Here is a 21,684-nt window from a genome sequence, read left to right as displayed (position 1 = left end):
TGCTTCACAGTGAGAAACTGATATGGCATATCACAACACTGAGAAAAGGACATCAGGAGTGGGCTGAATGATTTCTCTGTGGTCTGTTTTATCTTAAATTAAAGTTAAGCAACATTTCCTGACAGGCATTTATCAGTAAACTGGTTTAAACTGAGCACTAGAGGCCTTAACACCACCATGACCACTTGCAATTGTCTCCTTTTCCCTACTGCTCCCTGAGAACGGGTATACGCTCTTCCATAATGACAGATAAGCCCTTAGAAGTTCTTATCAGGAAAGTCTGCTGACACAGTCACCCACATGGTGGGCTTCTTTTGAAATTCATTTACCTAGGATAGCTCAACTCAGATGTTATCTCTGCTTTTCATGAGGTCCTACTATTTACCAGTTTTACAGCTGATGCACAAGGTGGTCAGTTGACTTGTCCCAGGTTACAGTGAGTCAGTGGATCAGTTCAGACTTTACTGGCAGATTACTCTCTTAGACAACATTGCTTTTGTTAACTGAAAGACCTGGTAGAGGACTGGAAGGAATTTCACTTTCAATAAACAGCAAGAAAAAAAGTCAAGGCTTTATTTGTAAAGATTCAACAATGATCATAATATTTCCATTTATAATCACAGCATCACTTAATATTTAAATGAATCTGATATTTGCTCTGGGAAAGACAAGATGTTACATTTGAATTGTTGCACTGAATTAGGTCCCAATCCTGAAAACAGTTCCACATGTGCTTAACTTTAAGCATGTGAGTAGTTCCATTGACTTCTCTGGGACTATTCATGCACTTAAAGGCCCCTGTTCAGTCAGGTATTTAAGCACATGCCTAACGTTAAATACATGAGTAATCCCAAGGAAATCTGAGGCAGCTCACATGTTGAAGCACCTTACTGAATCCGGGCCAGCGGTAAGTGTGTGTTTTGCAGACTCAGAGCCTTAATAATTAAGGGAGAAATTGTGGCCTCTTTGAAGACAATGGGAATTGCCCCGGCTTTAACGAGGCAAGGATTTCACCCTAAGGATTTAGGCCCTGAAACTACAACTGGATTTGTGCAGGCAGACCACTGCTTCCCCCTGAAGCAGCTTGCAGAATAGGAGCCTTTGTTAGCACATGTTCATGTCTTTCTGGAAATATCCCAGAAAGACCACATGCATACCCTATAAATATTTACATCTAAAGTAGAATATGTATCTTTTTGAGAGAATGCCATATAACGAAGATCCAATCCCTGCTTAGAACCAGTGACTAGCTAATGTATGAAATCAGTGTGAAACTTGTATTTCGTATTGCAAGGCTAGGTGTTTGTTTGGCTTCTTGGCTTATTTTTTTTATTTGAGAACTTGTGAAAAGGAGAAACGTTGTGTTGAGCATGATGGGAAGCTTCCACTAGATGGAGCTGCCTACCCATTACTAAGCCTAGATATTAATGATCAGCAGCTGTGTTATACTATCTTGTTTGGAAAAAAAAACTCAAAAATTTAAAAGATACTGAAAAGATATTAACTTCTCCTTTCCATGTTTGATTCAAAGCCCATTGATGCCAATGGAAAAACTCCCACTGACTTCACTGGACTTTGGATCAGGCCCTCACTGATCAGTTTTCATCATGCTTTATATATTTAGCTTAGTGAGGACAATGTAGTTTGTGGTATTTGTATGCATAAGGGGGACTTTCAGAGGAAGTCCAGACTGCTCCATACAGAAATTAATGAGATATTGGCACTTTTGGTAAGAAGGGAGTTTCCCTGATGTCTTTGTCTACTAGCTAAGGCTACATTAGAGAAGTGTGAACCCCCGGAAGCTTCTCTAATGTAGATAGCAACTCTTTAGGTATGTGTATGATCCCCACCTTGAGCAATATGTTAGTTGTCTACCTGGCTTCCACTCTCCACCCAAAAAGTAGTTGCATCCATCAGAAGTGCTGTGTGTACAAAATGTGTAAAATGTTTTAGGATCTTTGGGATGAAGTCCACGATATAAATGATTATCAACATTTAACATAATTTTGCTATTTGGCTTTTTAAAAATAGGAATTTAATTAACGTTTAGGTCTTTCCTATGTGAATGTTGTAGAAGGAACAATCTAACTTGATTAAACTAATTTGTCAGTGGGAAGGTATCTTTGTTTTGAGAAGTATGACAGAGGTATGTTAGTAGAGTACATGAACTCTGGGAATTATACTAAAGTAATTATATAAATCAAAATCTATACAATTGTATTTTTCACATGTGCGACTAACTAGAGACACATACACCAAAAAATACCCCATTTTGTTATTTATTCCAACCGTTATTGCAGGGTTTACGCTGCTAGGAGTTTCAACCCAAAGCCAAATGTAATGCGCCTCAGAAGTAACTGGCTAGACCTTTGGGGGAAAATGAGAGCCTGCCCCTCCCAAAAAGAAGTTTGTTTAAGAGGCCTCTTACTAGCCTGAGACATTCTGAGCTAAGAACATACCTGCCTTTAAACAATATACTTCAAATAATAATAATACATAGTTCTCTTGGCTTAAGCAGGTCAAATGAGCATTTTAGAGAGGGGCTGTAATGACTGCTATATCTGAAAATCAAAATATTTCGTAGATTTTAAATCCCTGTCTTCAAGAAAGCTATGAATCTCTGGCACAATAGCCTTTTTATTTGCAGTTGATCACAGAATTTTTTAGTCTGTTTGTTTTATTTAACTCACAGGCAGCCTACCTCCCTACAAAGTTCTATGCATTTTTTAAGTCCTTTTGTGTTCAATACAGCTATTCTTTCTGGAACGGGAGGTGGTATAGATTTAAGTTAAAACTGATTCGCTGACCAATAAAGGAAAGAATAAGGAAGGACTTTGTTTTAACAGAATGAAACTTTTGTTTTTATGTAGCTACCTAACACTGGCAAAGAAGTCCAGTATTACAAACATGAAGCATAACACTCTTACTGAAGGGAAGAAAAACTAACCTAAGGTCTCTGGGCAGTTGTTAAAGTGGCAACATGCCCATTACTTTCCTGGCTGCCAGCATTCTATGAGCGACAGACAATCTGGCCACAGACACTAGCCAGCTCCTTAACACAGCACTAATCTTGTGTAATGGAAGTGAGCTCACTGCCATACAAAGCACTAATTATCAACAGCATTTTCCAAAGGATATGAATAGACAAAGGTCTGAAGCACAGCCCAAGTAGCTATATGTGCTTAATCCATAACACGGAACATTGAAACATAATTCCAATGGGCTCCTTCACCACTCTACTTGTTTGCAAGGGTGCTTAATGGTGAAATGCTAGCAATCCAAATACAAAGAGAAGAAACTGCCAAAAGTGACACCAGATTTTTCTATTTAGATGAGTATGCTTTTTGGCTATAAAGGTTGCTATTAAAATTCAGTTTCCCTATGAGATTTTCAAATGCCACATAATATTTATTTATTGTCTTTTGAAAAATAGCTTGGAGACTGTCCCAGCTGATTAGGACTGGTAATATTCACCTCTAAGTCTTTCTTGCACTTTTCAGCCTTTGTTGTTGACCTTGTCCTAAACGCAGCTGAACTGAGCAGGTTTAAGATACGCAATCATCCACCTTTATATGGTCTACCTATTCCTTGCAAATAATTATTTGAGGACTCTAGTCCTTTTTCCCTCTTCATAGTCCCACACTGATTTTCCCAGGTTTGTTTGGTTGTTATTAGTAATATTTTTTACAGTATATTTGAAACTGTGGTTTGTTCATAAACAGTTCTTAGCAAATACTCCAATGAGCATTCAATAATCAAACTGTGTGATTAGTCAGTTAAATCACATGGTATGATTCCTATTCCCTGATGGGATTACCTAATTTGAACTGTTGCCGTACAAATATTTTATTTGCACAAATAAAAAATCCTACCCATACATTCTGCCGAAAGAAAAATATTCACAGAAGTGCTTGCAGAAAAGTGAATAGAAAGGGATAGGAATATATTTAAAAGGAAATCACTGTTTTGATTTTGCAAAAATGTTTGTGAAAACAAACTCTTACATATGTCTGTTTTCGTTCCCAAATAAATTAGAAACAAGTAGAAAAGAGCCTTGTCGTTGTCGGAGGAACACAAACACCAAACTACAGGACAACATGATACGTAATATGTCATGGGTTCCAAATCCATGGTTAACATATTCTGTCTGGCATAGTATATAATTCAAATACAGCCTGCTGCATCCAGGGTCCAGGGCAATGTTTTGAGGGAAAACTCTGCTTGAGTTCCAGCTAGTGTTGCATAACGAAGGTGTGGAAGTACTCTGGCCACTACTCATTCACTAACAGGACTTCAACACTTGATGCTGAGGACTTTGCCAACTAGAGGCTGCTACGGAATCTCCTATTTTGGGAAAGTTATTGAGAAGATTGAAGCCAAGCAGTTATGGCAATATTTGTAGCCTGCAGATTTCCTTGATGGTGGCCCACTTGGTTTTAGACATGACTATTGATCTGAAATTGTGATGGTGGCATCGGTCAAGAATCTCTCCCTGAGAACATTTACAGCAGTAGCCTACTTGTTAAACAGAATTGTTTGTTGGGATCAAACAGCACTTGTGATCTGGGGGTTGCACTGGCTACCAATGGACTACTGGGTGAAATTCAAGGTGTTCTTGTTCTTTACAACTCTAAATTTTTTTGGTCCAAGTTATCATATATAGACATCTCCTTTTCATGCTGCTCTAACACACAATCAGCAGAGGCACTGAAGCTGGAGCTCCCTTGATATGCAAGAGAGGGAATTGCCGGTAGAGTGTTCTCCAACTGGCACCTAAATTCCACATAATGCTTCTTGTTTGCATGGTCTGCCACTGCCTGGATTTGTGAACTTTCTGGACATGCTGCAAAGGGAATGATTTGCTCAGGAATTTGGAGGAAGGACTAGATGATGTCGGTCAGGTTTGTTTGTTGCTTCAGTTTAATGGTGTTACAGGCCAGAGCAAATTATGATTATATTGGTGATTTGGCAGTAGATTCACACTGTTCAGTGTAAGTATTTGTTATTATGTTTCAAATACTGGAAGAAGTGCCCAGAACTTAGGGCTGATGCTTTCAGCACGTATATTTTAGCAGTAAAAATAAATTTGTCAAATATAAATAAAATATGACCAAATCTATAAATTCAAGACAGTAAAATGGCAGTTATGTGAAAAATAATTTATATGTGGAAAACTAGCGCCTGTCTCAATGAGCACTTGCTCTGCGATGCCCAGGGTGTATGATAATAAGGTGATAAGTAACAGTCAGCATGGATTTGTCAAGAACAAATCATGTCAAACCAACTCAATAGCTTTCTTTGGCAGGGTAACAGGCCTTGTGGATAGGGGAGAACCAGTAGATGTGGTATATCTTGACTTTAATAAGGTTTATGATTCTGTCTCGCATGACCTTCTCATAAACAAACTAGGGAAATACAACCTAGATGGAGCTACTGTAAGGTGGGTTCAGAACTGCTTGGAAAACTGTTCCCAGAGAGTAGTTATCAGTGGTTCACAGTCAAGCTGAAAGTGCATATCGAGTGAGGTCCCACAGGGATCAGTTCTGTTCAGTATCTTCAACAATGATTTTGCTAATGGAATAGAGAGTATACTTATAAAGTTTGCACATGATACCAAGCTGAGAAGGATTGCAAGTGTTTTGGAGGATAGGGCTGAAATTCAAAATGATCAGGACAAAATGGAGAAATGGTCTGAAGTAAATAGGAGGAAAGTCAATAAGGACAAATGCAAAGTACTCTACTTAGGAAGGAACAATCAGTTGCACACATACAAAATCGGAAATGACTGCCTAGGAAGGAGTACCGCAGAAAAGGATCTGGAAATCATAGTGAATAACAAATTAAATATGAGTGAATTGTGTAACACTGTTGCAAAAAAAAAAAGAAAACATAATTCTGAGACATATTAGCAGGAGTGTTGTAAGCAAAATATAAGTAATTCTTCCTGTTCTACTCTGCATTGATTAGGCCTCAACTGGAGTATTTTGTCCAATTCTGGGCACCACATTTCAGGAAAGATGTGGACAAACTGGAGAAACTCCTGTGAAGAGCAACAAAAATGATTAAAGGTCTGGAAAACATGACCTATGAGGGAAGATTGAAAAAATTGTTTAGTCTGGAGAAGAGAAGAATGAGAGGGGACATGATAACAGTTTTCAAGTACACCTCTACCCTGATATAACACCACCCGATATAACACGAATTCGGATATAACACAGTAAAGCAGTGCTCAGGGGAGGGGGGCTGCACGCTCCAGTGGATCAAATCAAGTTTGATATAAAACGGTTTCACCTATAAAGCGGTAAGATTTTTTGGCTCCCGAGGACAACTTTATATCAGGGTAGAGATGTACATAAAAGGCTCTCACAAGGAGGAGGGAGAAAACTTGTTTTCCTTAACCTTTGCAGATAGGACAAGAAGAAATGGGCTTAAATTGCCATAAGGATGGTTTACGTTGGACATTAGGAAAAACTTCCTAACTGTCAGGGTAGTTAAGCACTGGAATAAATTGTCTAGGGAGGTTATGGAATCTCCATCAGAGACTTTTAAGAGCAGGTTAGACAAACACCTATCAGGGATGGCCTAGATAATACTCTAGTCCGACTCATTAGATGCTAACAGAACCACAGTCGAAGGGAATCAATATGATCATCTAAGTCTAGACTCCTGCAATCAAGGCATTCCACAGATACCTACCCATACACTATTTCATTAACACCCCTGAACCCATGAGCTGACGTTATATTGAAATCCTAAATTGTGAGGCTTTGAAGACTCAAGCTCGAGAGAAATCAGCCGAACGCAACGCGCATGCCCCAGGCTGCAGCACGAAGGCGTAAAAACCTCCAGGGCCCTCTCGAGCCAAACGGCCCGGGAGGTAAATTTCCCTTCTCAATCGCCTATATGATGCGATTAATAAACCCTTGAGAGCATGGCAAGACTCACCCAGCGCACCCAAGAAGAATTCTCTGCAGTATCACGCCCATCGCATCCACATCCCCAGCAGACCATTGGAGCAACTGTCTATCTGCTGACAAAATGCCAACGATCAATGCCCAAATTAACATCCCAATCACACAACACCCCTCCGACGTACTATCTTATGCAAGCTTATCTTAAAGCAGATTAACGTCTTTTGGCCCCCACTACGCCTCGGATATATGGCTCTGTATACAGAACTTCACTCCCCTAATATGGTGTAGAAACCTTTCTTAATTCAAGGCTAACTCCTAATATCCAGTTGTAACCCATTCGTCCTGGCTACATAGGATTTGAGAACTTTAAAGTAATTACTCTCACTCAACCTAACGGATATACACCAACTGATATATTTCGTGATATAAGAGCACATATCTCCCACCTCTGGAGCCTTTCTTTTTTTGGCCATGTCTAAACAAGCCTAAGCTCTCTTTGACGTCCTCCTTCATAAGGCAGGTTCCATTCCCGGATCCATCCTATAGGTAGTGCGTCTCTGAACCTGTTCCAGTTTGACCTAGTGCATCCTTTCTATTAAACATGGGGGAAACACTAGAACTTCTGTACACCAATCATTCCAGGTGGGTCTCACAGCGCCTTATATAACGGTACGAACACCTCTCTTATCCTTGCTGGAAATATCCTTCGGCCTGATTGCTCCCAAGAACGATTGTTTTTTAACAGCCATATCACATTGGCGGCTCATAGTCATCCTGCTATCAACCAATAGTCCTGCCACTGAGTGCAGGAGACTGGACTAGATGACCTCTCTAGGCCCCTTCCAGTCCTCTGATTCTATGACCTCACTGAAATATTTTACAGCCATTCTCTTGTACTCTCTTGTTTCAAGATGAGCATGTCTGTGGGTTGTAGGGAAAGTGGCATGCCCAAAAAAGCACCTTGGTGCCAGTGGATATGTCATCTTATCTAGCCAACTCAACCTTTCATGAAACTTTTGGGTTATCCTGCTATTTGTCCACACAACAGGAAACCACAAAGAACTACTACATAAAAGCAGATTTAAGGCTAAGAACCAAATCCTGCCAAGAAAACAACAAGGGCAGACCCAACATCCTCACTGAATCCCATTGACTTCAATATGATTCCACATGGGTGTTCAAGGTGACCTGGACAATTGTTTTTTCAGTATGGGGGCATAAGATACGCTTATTTCTGTTATTCTAGGATATCTCCCCCATCACAAACAAGTTATTTTTTAAAGGAAACAATGGACAGATGGATAAACATCATTTGGGCCATGAAAAAATATTTCTTTTTATTACTTGCATTCACAGTGAATCCATTTGTTCTTGTTTGGTTCATCAATGACCTATGTATTTTCTCTCAGAAAATCTGCCTAACAATCAGTCCATATATTTACAACCTGTATCTTCACGGATTCCAAGACTTGCCTCACTTACTGGAATTGTCATTGCTAACCACATATAAATCCCAACTAATGCATGAAAACTATGCACTGGAAAAAAAGAGCAGTTTTATTGTTGCTGCTTTTGATAAATTGCTAACAGCTGACCATTTTCATGAGAAAAACGAAGGCTGAGATTTTCAAAAGGGGCTGACTACATATAGGCTCATGAAAAATGGTACCTAAAGAAATGGTTTGATTTTCAAAAGTGCTGAGTGCTTGCCAATGGGAGCTGATAGGTGTTTTGTACTTTTGTAAGGTAGATCTCTTATATAGAAGCTTTTGGCTCTCATTTTTTAAACTCTTGGCTGGAAACTTCCCAAACGCATTTTTTCTTTAAACATTGAAGTGATGTGAGCTGATTTTATCTAATCTGCACAACAGTTCTCAGTGAATTGAAATGAAACTTTTCATCTGATTATACATGTCAATTTTTTTCCTCAACTGTATCTTGTCACTTAAACTTTTCTGCATTACTAGACTGATGAAAAAGCTCATTTTATCCATCCATCACATTTCATCATGTTAACAACTCAGCGTTGATCTCACATGAGCTTACAGGGAGAGTATAGAGAATTTTTCTCTCTCTCTTCTTGGGCAGTAGAAGTGAGAGAAGGCAAGGACAACATTTTGTTCTCACTGAAGTCAGTTAGAAATGGATGTGCACATCCAAGGGATGGCTTTAGTCCTGGTACAAACTAATCAACATAAGCTACATTTATGTCCAACCTTGATCATATTTAACATGGTTGGCACTTACAGTTAAAAAATCTGGAAAAATACAACCTATGATGGATATAAGTAGAAAATGTCAAAAGAAAGTCCTGATTTCCTTCCATTTAATTCACTGTTTTAAATATATTTTAGGTACAAATAAAAAGTACATTTGAGCCTTTTTCCTAGAAACTGTGCTAATAAAGTACATGCCACCACTTGGCAAAGGAGTTCCCTTCAATAGATTAAATAATGATATTGTAGATTTCCTCATCTCCATGGAAAATGTGCACCAAAGTAACTCAAACCACATTCCCCAATCTCCAGTGGTAGAGTTTGACGTTCACAGATTCCTAATTCTTGCTCTCTTTGCCCAGAATGAATATATAAGGCTATGTCTACACGTGCAGAGTTTTTGTGCTGTCAGTTTCACCGATGATAGTGAACCAGTGAAAGAAAAGCACTGGTTTGTGTACTCACTTACTGCCACAGGCGACAGAGAGTGTTCACATTTGCAGCACTTCCATCGCCGATGAGAGCAGCGCACTGAAGGCTGCTATCCCACAGTGCAGCTCTCTCTATTTTGATGATAGGTCCTGTTGGAAGGGGGCGGGGGGCATCACTTGGCATCCTGGGTCCCTGCACAGCCTCCTCTCCCCAAACACTGATCAGCTCCAGTAACTCAGCATTACTCCAAGCAGTGAATCATTTGCTCTGTGGAGCAGGCATTGTCACCTGGCCAGATGATATGAGCACTTGCCAAGAAAACAGGAGGGGGGAGTTTCAAAGTTCCCGGGGCTTTACAGGGGGAAGGGTGGGATGTCTGTTTACCTGGCATCAGAGCTGCTGGCCAGAGTAGGCACTGTGGGATATCTTCTGGAAGCTAAAAGCTCTGTAAACAGGAAGACTGTGTCTTCACTAGCACATCACCACAAAAGCATCACCAGTAAGAGCTGTATGCCTCTCATGGAGGTGGTTTTCTTTTTGGGGTGAAACTTTTGAGTTTCACCACAAAAAGTTATTGGCAAGCGTTGACGCTCCCATGGTTTTTGCGCAAAAAATGGATTTTCTGCATTAAATGGCAAGTGTAGATGTGCCTTAAGTGAAGAAGAAACCTTGGTGATGTAGTAATATATACTATAGTTATTTCATTTGGTCAGCACTGGCTAAGAATGTGTCAGGATTTCCATTTCCATTATCATCACCTATTTCAAAAGGTTAATTTAAAGGAACTATGGGCATAATCTTCAGCTGCTGGCTGAGCTGCTCTTGACACACTAATCAAATGGGCAGTCAGACAAAAGCAGCTTTACATCACCTTGATATCCTCAACACCGTGAGGCCAACTGAAGACTGGTTTGGCCCTCTGGCAATAGTGAACTAGTCTTTAATCCAGTCAGAGAACACGAGTGCAGTACAACACTCCAGCCTCATTCCCAAGACAATTCTAATGCCAGAGGAATCCTCAGCTGACTGGGTAAACTGGTGTCTTTAAATCAACAGAGCTAAGAAGCACTCTAGAAGGACGATATTGCTATGTTGCTCTGAGCATAGCACAGCAAAGACAATACCAGATCTCAATTAGAGATAGGCCTCTGCTATCCCACAAAGTTCAGGATTGTTTAGGGTCACGCTTTATAGGCAGACTCCTCTCTAATCTAAGAAATTGAAGTTAAGAGGACATATGTCTGAGTTTCTTCTTCTTGTAACCTTACTTATGGTGACGTAATGTCCATTTTCATGGCTATAAATTGGATTGATAGGGCTAATGCTTTATTCAAACCAATGGAATTTGAAGATGTGCCTTGTACATTCATGGGCAGTGCTTATACATTTGATCAAGATGTAACTGGAACACTTATTTGGCAGTCCAACAATTAATAGTGATAAATGGTCCAGTGAAGGGGACAGAAATTATGGAAAATAATCCAAAAATTAGGATACTGTGAGCAAACAGGAAACTCAAGCAGAGTCACTGCATGCACAGAATAATTAACGCATGGAATAAATGGCCACGGAAAGCTTTTGAATCGATGAGTACAAATGAGTTCAGGAGACATAGATTGTTCCCATAGGAAAGGATTGAGAGAAGTTGTAAAAAAAGCAGGAAAGTGGGATAAAGATCAATTTTAAAAAAAAAGGCCTGTTCTGCAGATGGTCTTATACTGTGCTGGGAATGTCTTCTCTTCTTAAATTTAAAGTTAAAGCAAAAATTTAACACCCGTCTTTGCCCAGCAGCATGAGTTGCAAATAGAGTATCAGCTGTGGCTTTTGATTTCCTGGATTTTGTCAGTCTGTGTCACACCAAACTTGCTTTTGCAATGTGTAAGTTTACAACTCCCTTAGTATTTACCAGTGCAAAGATATGCTGATCCCACAGATAGAGCTAGATTATGACTGACCCTATCAGAGTGCTTAGGAGAACAGGGATCAACAAAGTGAATGGAGTACAAGGACTATGCAAATCTGATGCAGCCAAAAGTGCTAGACTTCCAAGAATAGGTGAATAGGAGGAAGTGATGTAGAGTAGCAGACTTCCTCTCCCTACACTCCAAGAGACATTGTGCCTCCAGGCACAATTAAGCACATTTGTTCCAGCACTAAAGCAAGCACATGAGATAAAAGTTTGATTTTTCTTTTCTTTTTCTCTGTACTATCACCTGCAGCACACAACAGTTCTGCAAGAAATGGATCATTCACAAAACACTGAGAAATCTTGTAAAGGCTTTTAAACCTCTATCTATTTAAATCAAGTGGCAATTAAGCAAATCAGCTTTGTGTCAGCTTTCTTACTAAAGACACCATATCTATGTGATAAGCAGGAGTGATCATAGTCTGTATGTATGTGACCTGAGGACCAGATGTTTCCTGGTTATAGAAGGATTCACAAAGGGAAAAATAAGGATGGCCAATCTGTTTATATAGTGTGTATCAATGGGCGTTAAACTGGCCATAGATCACCTGTCTCTTCTAAAGAAGAGACTGAATACTTTAGCTTGGATGATACTGAATCAATTCTAGCAGACAGATGGTTGGGTTAGTTGAGCTGAAGGTGGGGAATGTTTTCTTTCTCCACCTACTTGTTTTATTCCTTATTGCTTTGATGCTATAGAAAGGTACCAATAGTACTCCAAAATCTTAGGGATAGAGCATTGGGTCCAGACCTTCTACACTCACTGCAGGTCAGGAAGGAGGTGGTTTTAAGACGTCTTTACATTCCTTCCAACTGTAGGACTGCCATGCATTAGAACAGTCCCAAAGCATGATTTAGAGCAGCCCCAGGGCGATCTTCCAGATAGAGATCACTTGAGTGCAGAGGAGCTGCTTCTATAGCCTGGTCTACACTACATAGGTTGATGTAAGGCAGCTTATATCGACCTAATTATGACAGTGTACACACCACAGCCTTGTCCCGCCAGTGTAAGTGCCCCACTATACTGATATAAGATGGCTATAATATCTGTTTTACTTACATCGGCTATTGGCTATCTTGTCAATTTCATGGCTGTGCCCAGCTCCAGGCTCCTCAGCCAAGCTCCTGCTAGGTCTCCACTCCAAGCTTGACTTCCACCTAGGCTCCCGGCTTAGGCTGTCCTCAGGGCTCCCTGCTCCCCACAGGGAGCTCTGCCCCCTGGGGTCCCGGCTGCCTGCTCCCTTCTGGAAGCTCAGCTGCACTGAGGTTCCTGGTGGGGAGCCCGTCTGCCTCTCCCCACCCAGCTTTCAGCTCCCCACCGGGAACATGGTAGCTGACCAGACTCCAGGAAAGGATCTCCCTGCCAGAGGTGGCTTTCTCCAGCTCCCAGCTGTAGAGGGGAGCCAACAAGCCCCAGGGGCAACTGGAATTCTGGCAGGGAGCCTGATTTCTCAGCTCCCCATACCACCTATCTGCAGTCGTAGAAGCGCTCTGGTGAGGATACGTCAACAAAAGGAGGGTTGTGTGGACATCAGCCACCACAGTAATTATATAGGTCAATCTAAAACTGCAGGGTAGACATGCCTTGTCTCTCCTTCACCCTAAGAATGCCTTCTCCGTGATACGCCAGGAGCAGGAGAGATGCAGGAACCATTATGTCCACCCTATACAACCTGGGAATTCCCCCATGCTCAGGGACTTATCAGGCAGCTGAATACATCAACTTTACAGCCTTTTGGTACCAGCAAATAAGCACAAAGCAGTTCCACCAGGGATCAGAATCTGGGCATTATATGATAGATGTCTCAGAATGTAATCTCTTTGGAACAGCATCTGTGCGGATTTGTACAGCACCTTTTCAGCACTACTGAAGAAGAAGAAAAGGTAGCAATCCCAAGCAAGGACGTTTGTTGGGGTAAACATTTGGCTACTGTACTGAATGGGTATTTGATAAACCACCAAAAGGCTTTTTAATTAACTTTTTCTTTTTAAGACATCTTACCAGTGTGCTGCCATCAGTCCAGCGGAAGTCATGCTCAAACATCTTATCATTGAGGCCAATCCACTGGTAGTCATGTCCGATACCTAACAGGAAAGGAACCACGAAGATATTTTTATTAACTTTCCCATAAAAGGGAGAAAATTTATCAAAGAATAAAAAGAATTTCCACAGAATGAATCAGACTTCCTATTCTTAAATAGATTTCACTAAGCATGCAAACAAATACTTACAGGCTCTTTTTTAGCCTTTTTATTTTAATCCAGGATATCTACAAAAATACAGTCTCTTACCTAATTGTTTTAAACTATCACCTATCTTCCCTTTATCCTGCACATCCCAAAAAATCAGATTTGCTTTCTACCTAGCTGTGCAGTTTAAATGTCTGGCAAAGACAATTAAATGGAAAACACCCCTGCCTCACCAGTTTACTATAATTAAATAAGTATTTTCTCTTCCTTAGTAATATCAAAAGTTTTTCCGTGACATTTACAGGAGAGATGTGCCAACCTCTGTGGCAGAAAGTCAGAGATCTGCAGACTTGTCAGGAGTTACTACCAACTGCGCTAAGAGAGTATGTCTACATAGGATAAAAAACTCCTGGCTGGCCCAGAGCAGTTGACTCGGGCTCTGGGGCTTGGGCTCTGGGGATGAAAAATCTCTGAGTAGATATTTTCACCTGATTGGGTGGAGGGTCCCAGAGCTTGAGCTCTAGCCCAAACCCAAATGTCTACACAGAGATTTTTAGTTACGCAGCCCAATCCCTGCCAGCCTGAGTCAGCTGACCCAGGACAGCCACGGCAATTCAATGCGTCTTTTATCCCCTACGTAGACATACCATGAGAGATCCAAAGAGTTTTCTTACAATATGATATTCAGGGACTGAATACCTGACCCAAGCCTTAGTACAATTAATGAGTACTATTAGAAAATAACCGTCTCCAAATATTTTAATCAATAGTATTACTCTGTTTGTGCAGGCAGCACCTGCTGCTGTAAAGAGTACCACAGAGCTGAATCTGTCTTGTAATGGAACACGAAGTGACTGATGCTTTGTGCCTGTGAAACAGTATTTAAGATGGCCTGGAGAGCGAGATTGTATAAACAATGAGCCTAAAATAAAGTCTCCGGAATAAAGGGCTGAACTTCTTTGTCTTTTATTGTCTTTTTCTCAGAATCTAAAACTTTAGGGGTAAAAAGTAGATTTTCTCTGAAGATCAGGTAATGATTAATACAAAATTAACAGCAAAAGGAATGGCCGAGAATATGGTGTATTCCTTTTAAAAATCAAATGATGATGCATATTTTAGAAGGGAAATATGACAACTATTCAGAGGTTTGGAGGGTGCTTTCTCCACATATTTTACTAGCTTTATATATCCTCAATCCAGAGATGCTCAAAGGAATCCTAATGGTACGTACGGTTTACAAATATCTGCTCTTCATGAGACAAGATGCTTGTCAGGTGGGCTCCCTGGAGACGACATTCTCTTTCAGCTGCATCCCATGTGCGGCGATGGGCAAAGTATTTGTAGCATTGTCCTTGGAACTTGTGCCAACCGTAATCACAAGTCTCTGTATCTGTGACAAGTAAACAAAAACCACCCCTTAAAATACTCAAGAAATGCACACAGTTGAGTTTTATGCAAATGGACAGAGGATTCTGCTATTTAAAGGCTCAGGAAGACACACAACCTAAGCCCCACAGATGAAAAAACAATCACTGATCCTGTAATTCTTATTCAAGTCTTAGGTACTTGTATTTACTAAATTTCACTACTAGTCACAAGGAAAATTATGCTTTGCTTGTTAATCTGGAGGTTTTTGATGAGTATTATCACATATACTGGATCCTGAATATCCCAAACAGGCATTATTATCCCATAACTCTGAAAGAATTAAACACAGGTGCTCTGCCTGGACATAAGATTGCAGTGGCACTATATTTTTTATTTTTATTTTTTTTGCTTACTTCATCAAATAATTCTTTGAGTTACTCTGTTCCATTAGTATGAAGGACTGTGGTTGAAAAAGGCCATGGAGAAAAGTAACTGTCATTGTTCAGCTAGCAGATGCAAAGTTGAACTGCTATCTCAGCAAAGATTAAGGTTGGCCAAAAAAAGGGAGTAGACTTAAGTAAACTTGAGATATCAATTTCTAAAGACAGCTGTAAAGCTGGAATAGAAAGTAATGAACTGCACATTGTCTGTGCTTGGATGAGGAGTGGTACTGATAAGAATACACTATAGATAGGAGCTCACAACACCCAATATTTCAATTCAACTAAAGAGAAATAAACGTGAGCTTTGGAAATGTAGCAGTTTCTAGGGTTGATGTCAACTACAGTGTCAAGCTAAGGCAGCCACAGACAGAACAGATGGTGTAAAACTTCCGTATTTGTTTTGGTTCTGTGCTTTCACTGTACAAAGTGATCACACGGAAAAATAGTTTTATAGTAAGAAGGGTACAGAAAGAGTGAACCAACTCCTCAGGTTTGACGCAGGACCCAATGGAGGAAATGTCTTTGAGGAGGAGTTGGTTTCGGGAAACATGGTCCCAGCATGATTTAGTGAAATCTAAAGACTGCTCTGAGTTATGCCGCTTGGAATAGTACCACTTCACCAGCTGAGATCACCAGAGCATAGCGTGCTGTCACCTCACATCTTTCCAAACATATGAACATGCCCCTGGCTCAACTTCCACTGATCCCCATGTTCCCTCTGCCAGAAGGCACAGAGCTAGCTTTCCACCATCTAAGGATTCCCCCGCCAGCTCTGCGTCACTCCCAATGCAATGATGTAGAAGTTGTGTATAAATTACATTTATTTGGGGAGCTTGTTTGGGAGGGGGATTGGGATTTTTGCTTAAAAGTCAATGGCACGATTTGACTCAAGGGATTCCAGCTGCACACAAGGGAGCAGTAGCCAGATATTTATACCACATGTGCCAATTCCTTAACTAGCACATTCCTTAGCTTTTAACTGGAGGTCATGTGTCAAAGCAATTGCCATACTACAGTAAAACTGATTAGAATACACATACATTTTTATATTGGACAAATCAAGCTATAAAGAAATTGCTCGTACTTTAAAGAATCTCAGTTATGGAGCATGTAATCTACAATACTGATTTTTTTTCTAGCTCCAACGATGTAGGCACATGCAGCAGTTGGAAGTTAATCTCCATGATTTGGGCAGTTTTAAAGTTTGGTCCGTCTGTGGCTGTCTAGAGCTTTCTTGTTTAGGAGCCTCATCTCACAGAAAGGAAGTCAAATAACAACAAGCAGATGTAACGCACAGAGAGGAGGCTTGGGGATTACGCAGAATTGAGCCATCCCAATCCAGTGACTATCCACCAGGGAAGTTAGCTAAATAGTGTTTGAGGGGGCAGTGAGGCTTCAACACAAGGGAGACTAAGTTCAAAATAGTAAGTAATATCAGACCTTGACCTACCACCAATGCTAGAAATACACACTGTTATCAAAATTCTTCTCTTTAGCTTAAGCAACTGTTATTAACCTTGAAGAAAAGAGGGACTGTCATTTGTTTACCAGCCTCAGAAGATCATGGGTGAATATTCTTCCCAGAAAATGAAGCATTTGCCTACAATGGGATTTCAGCCACTAGTGAGATTATGCCAATGCAAACACCTAATGGAGACACGGGCATTTTCAAACCAGGATAGACTGGACGATTGCTGCATTGCTGTAAGTGGTGCCTATGCTACAAGCCTGGACTGGTGCAGCTAAGCAGACGCTGAAATCCCATTGTAGTTAAGGACTTAGTGCCAGCATTTGGTAAATTAGGTTTTTCTTTGTTTGTATCACTATATAGTTATACATATACAATTATTCTTTCAGTAAGTAAGCAAGCTATAGAAAATGCAAACCAACCCAACCAAAAAGCAATGAAATATGTAGACCCTAATTCATCACTGCATTACATAGGGTTGAATCAGTCCCTTATTCTATTGCCATTGTTTATACCTCCCATTGACACTGCTGTGAGAGATACACACGTGTATTAGCAGGAGAGCTTATGCCTTTACTGCATATAGGAGTCTAGCTGCAGCGATGGCAGTACATTTCCAATCTGACCTGTGCCCACTTGTGAACAATTGATGTGGGAGGACTTAACCAGACTACATTGCATGCATACGCTTTATTTTCTGGAAGGTAATCACAGTTTTCTGTAAGCTGATCTCAAAATGTGTTGGAAAGACTGAAACACTGCTTGCTATGTTTATGGCATTTTAAAAGTTGCCTTGCTTGCCCAAAGGTTTATTATAATTTAGAGGGTTTTTTTTTTTCAGAGATGTGTGCCAGGAGTTACCCACATACTTCTGTTCCTCACAGCAGCAATTGTAGCTGTATAACTCTCCAAACACTGCATTAAAAATGTCCCCCTTTGGTGAAGGACATGGGCAGGTAGAGCTTTTTCAACAGCTGCAATAGGTTGCTGCTAATAGCTGCCATGTCTTCAAACAAATTCCATAAGAGGCTTAAGAAACCAAAGGCTGAAGCACAGATAGTAGAATGTAAAGTGACTTGCTCAGCTGTGAACTCTCTCAGTGTCTCTGGATTCAGGTAATGAATGAAATTCAGAGTCCCATTAGACTAGACATCTCAAAGTGAAACTTCATCTCTAGTAAATATTCAAGAATCCCCCCAGCTGTGAGATATAAGCTAGAAACTGCCTGTTTCCAAAGAGAATCCTTGCAATAAACCTTTCTCCACCATTCTGCTTTCCCAAGGTACTACAACTTGGAGAAAAAAGTAAGTCAGCTGAGGAAACAGTAATCACAAACATTTGGACAGGGATCTCAATTTTGAAAAGCAATGCTGCTGATAATGAAGAAAACATTTGTTTTGCTTTGGGAACTTGGAAAGAAAAAGAAAAAGTCTTGTTGTATTACCCCAGTGAGGGATGTCTACTAACAAACGCATATGTGCCATTTTGGCAATCCGTGAGCACAGCTGCATTCAGTAAACAGGATAAGCTATGTGAGTGTCTGCAGAGATTCAGCAGTAGGGAAGCCAAACTTTGCTTTAAGTTTAAACCAAAAATGCAGCACCTTGAGAGCAGGTGGACCACAGTCGGAATAGCGGAGAGGGAAAGAGATGAAACAAAAGGAAACTTTAGCCAGAGCACGAAAGTGCGGGAGTAGCAAATAGCAAATCTGTTCTTTCTGCTAGACACTCCAGTACCATATTCCAGAGGATAACGGCCAAATTTTGGGCCTTCTTCACCACATTATATGGTATCTTACTACCCAAATACTCTCACTGATATCAATGGGGCTATTTGTGGAGTAAGGTACTTCTCAACCTGAGTAAGGATAGACCAAAATTGAGAAATCATCATGGGCTACATTATGATGCACTTACTTACACTGAATATTAACTTATCCTATGACTAGTCCCACTAACTTCTGGAGAACTGTCCTCATTGTGAGGCAGGTGATCATAGTTTAGCCCAATAAAACATAGCAGTTGCACAGCAGCATTTTATATGTTATAAACAAAAGACCCCACGTCATAAGCTCATTTGTCTAGACACACCAAATGATTTCCCACCAAACTTACACTGATATAACTCCCTAAACTTACTGCCAACTTATATAGCAAGTGAGTGGATTCAGATCTACTGCCTCAGTCTGCAGTCACACATTTCTTGGAAAGTTTGCATTGAAAAATGACAAACAAAAACCTACCTGCTCTGGTAATGAGGTACTTTAAACAGATATAGTTGTATTTTGAAAAGTTGAGGAGTATGGGTAAAAAAACAAAATAAGTGACAGAAAGGGATATTTATAAAAGAGAGCAAGTGTATTTAACTGCACCAGTAGTTTAGTCTTAATAGGAAACAATATTGTCTTTCTGAATTATTCCTTTAGTTTATCGAGAGGATGGTATCTTGATTTTTTTTATGCCTGACAACTTTCTCTCGCAGTATTCAAGAAGAAGTTCTTGGCCCAGATTCTCTGATTAACTGTGTTTCAATTTGGTGAGACAGAGGAAGGTAGTTGTTAGGAGTCAGTTATAGTTCACTGGTTCCCAGGATGGATCTGTTCCACCCTAGGCGCCAACATAGGTGAGAGTACACAGGAGCCTGCTCATCCTTCACTAGCTGGCAAAGATCCCTAAAGGACTATATATCTGCTGAGCACAGCCAGAGTGTATGAGCTCTGGCCATACTATCTCCTAACTCTGACATGCTCAAAACTGTGAGTGAGTGGGGCAGGAACACACTACATCAGCTGAGAATTCTCTCACCCTGGGGGAATTATCAGCTGGCCATATCTGGCTGCTTTCTGGTCTCTGACTCCCTTTGCCTCCTATCTTCAGGCATGATTTTCAGAAGTATTGTGCACTCAGCTCCCATTAACTACAGTGAGACTGTGGATGCTCAGCACTTCTGGCTAAAGGGCCCTTAATCTTTATTTTGAAAACATGAATAGAATGTATTGCAAACAAAAATAATAAAATAAAATGCAAATAATGTTTGCATGCTCACTCACACCCTTTCTAAAGCATTGAGGTGATACGTCCTGTCGTTCTGGCCATGTTTTCAATCTAGCAAAGTCAGGGTTGATGCCGTGAAATAAAGACTCCTAGCCAGACAACTGTGTCTGAATTGCCAATACAGTTTTATTTTGTCTGGTGAAATGGAAATTTGGCACTGAATGCTTTTCCCAGGTCCCAAACCACTGCAGGACTTTAAGTGGAGGAAATTTAAATTCCAAAGCTGAGTGAGCAGAGATCTGTTTCTCACTGACAAACTAGGAAATGTTCCCATTAACCAACTAAACTGTATTCTCAGGTTGGTCATAAAATGCAAATTAAAGCTACCATGATGCTGAAGGCCATTCAGTAATATGGATTTGCTGGGGGAAAAAAGAGAACATTTATTCCTTCTGTTATAAAAACATTGTCACATTCTAGTCTTAGAGAACAGATTTAGAAGGTCTTTCAAACAGTGGGCTATGCCAGACCACTGAAAAGCTGAATTGTGATGAGAGCTGGAGCTAGTCATTCTTCAGAGGTTTCAACTCTAACAAATATGCCCCTTCCCTTTAGGCTCACTTGGAAAAACTGCATTTCACCCAATAGGCTCAGAATGAAAGGTAAGCCTGAAACTGACAATATTTATGCAACTCTACATAGAGGCCTACTTGACTAATCTGGGAGTGAAACCAGTCAGTGACAGAAAAAGAGGAAGAAAGATATTTTTGTTACTCTGGAAAAAAGCACACCTTTCAGCACCATTTCTTCTTCTCTTGAAAACTTCTCTAAAAATTTTAACAATGGGCCAGATTTTGCCTCTCTTACATATGCCGAGGAATATCTTACTGTGTGAATAGTCCCATTGAAATCAATAGGACTTCTTGCGGAATAAGGTACGGGAACTTGGAAGAGTAGTGGAATGTGGCCTGTTTCTCTGAGTTTACCAGTTTGGAGATCTTCTTACAGCTCTGTTATCTTCATCTTGTACCCTTTTTCTAAACTATCAAAGCGTAAGTCAGCTTGGAGAAGCTGGGAATGCAGGTGCCAAGGTGATCTTGCCTATCTACTTATGTGGCCCTATGATACAGTTGGTAGTGGTGGCATCTTGGTTTCCAGCTGACCATGTTCTAAATCAGGGGTTCCCAAAAGTCTTTCATATTGTGAGCCACTTTGTAAAACATAAACCCTGTCACAGACCCGCTCTCCTCCCAATCACGATCCCACCCTTCACTGCAGCAATTTGAGTGCTTAGTTACAGGATAAAGTGATATTAAAGCAGAGTTGAAGATTTAAAATGTACTTACGTTAGTATGGTTACTGTGGCTATTTGGATATCCTCCTCCCCACCCCCTATTTTGTACTTACGTTGTTTATTTCCTCTCCAGGAGAGTAGCACTTAACATTTATTACTGCTACAATAATCTGCCTTCATTGCTTGTGGTCTCTGCTGTTCAATACTCTTCCGGTAAATTTACAGTTTGTTTATTTCTGTCCCGCTGTGCATTTGCTACCCTTCTCATGCTAGTTTTGTTCTAAAATTTGATCATGGGTGAAGGGAATATATAGTAAAGAATACTTGATATTGTTGAAATAGTCATGTACAACCTGCAGAGGTATACTGGAGGGTTGAGGGGTTTTTTTGTTTGTTTGTT

At 40.4% G+C, this 21,684-nt stretch overlaps 1 protein-coding gene across 3 annotated transcripts in view; it reads right to left on the bottom strand.

Annotated features, from left to right (window-relative positions):
* VCAN (versican) overlaps positions 1-21,684 on the bottom strand; it is a 145,124-nt gene that overhangs the window by 11,530 nt on the left and 111,910 nt on the right. For all 3 annotated transcript variants that reach the window (XM_032763421.2, XM_032763424.2, XM_032763422.2), the window contains 2 exons: positions 14,950-15,108; positions 13,531-13,613 (listed from right to left, as the gene is read on the bottom strand). In XM_032763421.2, the coding sequence (XP_032619312.1) occupies positions 13,531-13,613; positions 14,950-15,108 (242 nt within the window). The remainder of the gene's footprint in view (positions 1-13,530; positions 13,614-14,949; positions 15,109-21,684) is intronic.

The sequence above is a fragment of the Chelonoidis abingdonii genome, chromosome 6 (genome assembly GCF_003597395.2).
Source record: "Chelonoidis abingdonii isolate Lonesome George chromosome 6, CheloAbing_2.0, whole genome shotgun sequence".
NCBI classification, from domain to species: Eukaryota; Metazoa; Chordata; order Testudines; family Testudinidae; genus Chelonoidis; species Chelonoidis abingdonii.
This window is presented reverse-complemented; position numbering and strand designations above follow the sequence as displayed.